The sequence below is a fragment of the Cibotium barometz genome, chromosome 8, assembly GCF_041138505.1.
Source record: "Cibotium barometz isolate CiBa-2024 chromosome 8, ASM4113850v1, whole genome shotgun sequence".
Classification (NCBI taxonomy): domain Eukaryota; kingdom Viridiplantae; phylum Streptophyta; class Polypodiopsida; order Cyatheales; family Cibotiaceae; genus Cibotium; species Cibotium barometz.
Window position 1 is genome coordinate 50026758 of NC_141053.1, and position 3357 is coordinate 50030114.

At 50.1% G+C, this 3357-nt stretch overlaps 1 protein-coding gene across 1 annotated transcript; it reads right to left on the bottom strand.

Moving 5' to 3' along the window:
• Positions 1–584: 584 nt before the first annotated feature.
• Positions 585–3043, bottom strand: LOC147636370 (uncharacterized). The gene is made up of 3 exons (XM_086801143.1): positions 1954–3043; positions 1705–1845; positions 585–1609 (listed from the first exon to the last, which is right to left on the bottom strand). The coding sequence occupies exons 1-3, from the start codon at positions 2671–2673 to the stop codon at positions 626–628; spliced, it is 1845 nt and encodes a 614-aa protein (XP_086657269.1). The 5' UTR covers positions 2674–3043; the 3' UTR covers positions 585–625.
• Positions 3044–3357: the final 314 nt, after the last annotated feature.

A 3357-nucleotide genomic window follows, 5' to 3' on the forward strand; every position in this document is an offset into this window, starting at 1 on the left:
CATCGGAGCATGTTTGGGTACGATGGTATGGGGAAGGCCCGGATTTTCCATGGCCTCTTAAGCACCAAGAGACTTGAAAAAACCACACTGGGCGCCCATTGCCAACCCAAACATGCTCCGATGGGGACCAAACTTTGCAAGCATGTGGGGGGGGCCCACCCCCACACGCTTGCAAAGTTTGGTCCCCATCGGAGCATGTTTGGGTACGATGGTATGGGGAAGGCCCGGATTTTCCATGGCCTCTTAAGCACCAAGAGACTTGAAAAAACCACACTGGGCGCCCATTGCCAACCCAAACATGCTCCGATGGGGACCAAACTTTGCAAGCATGTGGGGGGGGCCCACCCCCACATGCTTGCAAAGTTTGGTCCCCATCGGAGCATGTTTGGGTACGATGGCATGGAGATTTTCAACAAACAATATGATAGCAAAAGTGTTAAGAAATATAATAAAATCAAGAACATCAACTAAAATGTAATGATACTCAATAATGAGAAAACTCATAATGATATAAACATCAAATAAGTACATCAGAATGAAAATGAGCTACCCCAGCTAGCCTGAGGTTAGTCACTGCCCAAAAATCTAAGTACAATGTAAGTGAGCTAACCCAGCTAGTCTGAGTTTAGTCACTATCAACAGCAACCCAATCAAAATCGTCATCTCTAACTGCCGGTCGACGTGCGCGTCGAGGCTGCTGTGCACGTCGAGGCGGCTGTGCCGGCTGCGGGGGTCGTCGAATGTCTGCGGGGAGGTCTGCCTCAAAGGAAGGATCGTGAGCTGGTGCCGGTATACTCGGGAGCTCACGAGTCCCAAAAGCTGCTATGGCCCTCTCTCTCTCTCTGCGTCGTGCTAATGCAAGACGCCTCTGTCTGTACACCCAAAATCTATAATCTGCAATGGTGCGTGTCTGCCACTCTGCTCGTGTAAGCTCCTCTGCTGTAAGGACACGCTGCTCATGAGAAGCAGCACTGCTGCTAGCACCATCACCCGCTGTGCCACTAGGGCCAGCACCACCCACGCGCTCAAATGCTGTCACCTGGCTCTCATGTAGCACTCTCTGGTAAGCGTCGAACTCATGTGAGCTCCACTCTATCTCAGGAGGCACCTCAGGCTCCTGGGCTCTATCGTCGAAGGCGTCGAGTCCCAAGTCCATAGCTGATGTAAAGTCGACAGGCCTCCCAGTCCTGGCATCTACTCGTACAAGGCCTGGGTGAAGATCATCGATGCCCAATACCCTGTACGTCGCTAAGTCGACGCGTGCACGGCAGGATGGGCATGCTGAGAACCGGACGAGCTCCTGGGTGATGCAAGACAAGTGGAAAATATGTCCACATCCTAGGGCATATCCTCCTGTACTGTCAATGTCCTCGATGCATAAACAGCAGCACGCATCCCGTAGGAAGGGAGGTGCATCCTGAGGGAGAGGTCGTCGAAAAACCTCTGTGATAGGCCGTGGATATAACGGTAGGTAAGGCACTGTCACATCGGATGATCTACGATACTCTCGAACATGCAGCATCAGCTGCTCTGCCCTGTGCTGGGCAATCTGCTCCATGATCTGATGATGCTGTGCCTCAGCTCTGGAGCTCTCTACCTCGGTCCGAGCCTACGCAAAAAAGTAAAGCATTAAAATATTTGGTTAGTCTCTCATTAGGTATTACTTAAAGAAATTTGTAACTTAAACGTGCAAGAGAAACCTACCTGCTGGATGTCGGACTCTCTCAGATGCTGTGCCTCTGCAGTAGCTGCCTCTGCCATCTGTAATGCAGCTCGGAGGCGGTCTATCTCCGCTCTCGCCTCTACCAACTCCTGAGTGAGCCTCTGAGTGGCAGGTGTGGGAACCTGCGTGACACAATCAACCATGCTGCTCATGTAAAAATATAGAAAAGTACATATAAACATGAAGATAAATGACCAAAAAAACTTAAGACGTAATCTATATGTAAATACCTCCACATCTGTCGTCGGTATAGCTCGTGAGAATAGGCGCACCACGTGCTGGATGCTCTCCGTGGTACTCCGTACGTCAATGCCGACCTGCGTGCCAAGAGCCTCTACTGTCGACAATGGCACAAAGGAAGGATCTGTGGCGGCAGGTGCTACACGAAGTGCTGGTGGAGGCCGCCTACCCTGGTCCTGGAGACGGCCTCGGCCAGCACCACCACCCGGACGATGGCTGGTGTAATCGACCTCCTCCCCTAAGACAAACTCCGCATATAACTGCTTTGCGAAGTATATGGGGATCTGGCGGTTGTTCGGCATCCTCCCATATGCGGCAACATATCGACTATAGATATGTGCCGCCATACGAGGATGCGAACACCGCGAAATAGTGAGGGGCTTCCCCGCCCCGGGCCTCATCCCACGACTATCGAGGAAAAGATCTAGGAAAGCCCCATCCCTAATAGGAGCAAGATCACAGACCTGACGATATGTCAGGCCATGTGACACCGGAGCAGCGCGATGGTGGGCTATCCACTCATCTACATAAACAATATCGTGAAGGCTACGAAGGGACGCAAGCATCGCCTCCAAGTCTGCCACGATATGTAATGTAGACGGAGTGTCTCTAGCACTCCTACGGATAGCCGCTAGCTCACGGTCTATCTCCGCGATGAGGTCCGCAATAGATGAGCGGCCCTCCTCGTGGCCCTCCTCGTGGCCCTCCATGCTAAAACCTAAGCCCAATGTGAAGGGTCCAATGTGAAGGGTCTAATGTGAAAGGTCTAATGTGAAAGGTCTAATGCTTAGTGCTAAGTAGCACTAATGAAGCTAAAAACAAAGCTAATGGGCTCACTAACACTAATCCAAATCAAGAGAGAGCAAGGGAGTGAAAACGACTTGTGAAAATGAGCCAAAAAAAAAAGTTTTCCGGTTTTATAACCTCGATCGAGGTTCGGTAACATCATGCAATTTAGGGTTTGCAAGATTAACGCTCTGGATATTAGGGTTAGTGCAACATACGGCCAAGATACACACCTAATTCTAGGGTTGGGGAAGGATCGACGGCTGAGATTTGATATTAATATCTCGATCGAGGTAATTGGACGGCCACGATTTAGAGGCATTACCACGAAAAGGTATCTCGACGGTCAAGATTCATTATATACCTCGATCGAGATATTTAAACGGCCGAGATTGCATCTTCCAGCGTACGTAAATGGACGGTATAGATTGCGTTTCCTTATCTCGATCGAGATAATTGGACGGTGGATATTGCATCTACGTATCTCGATCGAGATATTCGGACGGTGCAGATTGAATCTCTATATCACGATCGAGATATTTGGACGGCTGAGATTTGAACTCAGTATCTTGATCGAGATATGGGGACGGTGGAGATTGTATCCGATT

Coding starts and splice junctions, on each gene's coding strand:
- LOC147636370 (XM_086801143.1), bottom strand. CDS start 2,673: ATGGAGGGCCACGAGGAGGGCCACGAGGAGGGCCGCTCATCTATTGCG. Junction 1,846..1,953: donor TACCGACGACAGATGTGGAG/GTATTTACATAT, acceptor TGTGTCACGCAG/GTTCCCACACCTGCCACTCA. Junction 1,610..1,704: donor GAGAGTCCGACATCCAGCAG/GTAGGTTTCTCT, acceptor TTTTTTGCGTAG/GCTCGGACCGAGGTAGAGAG.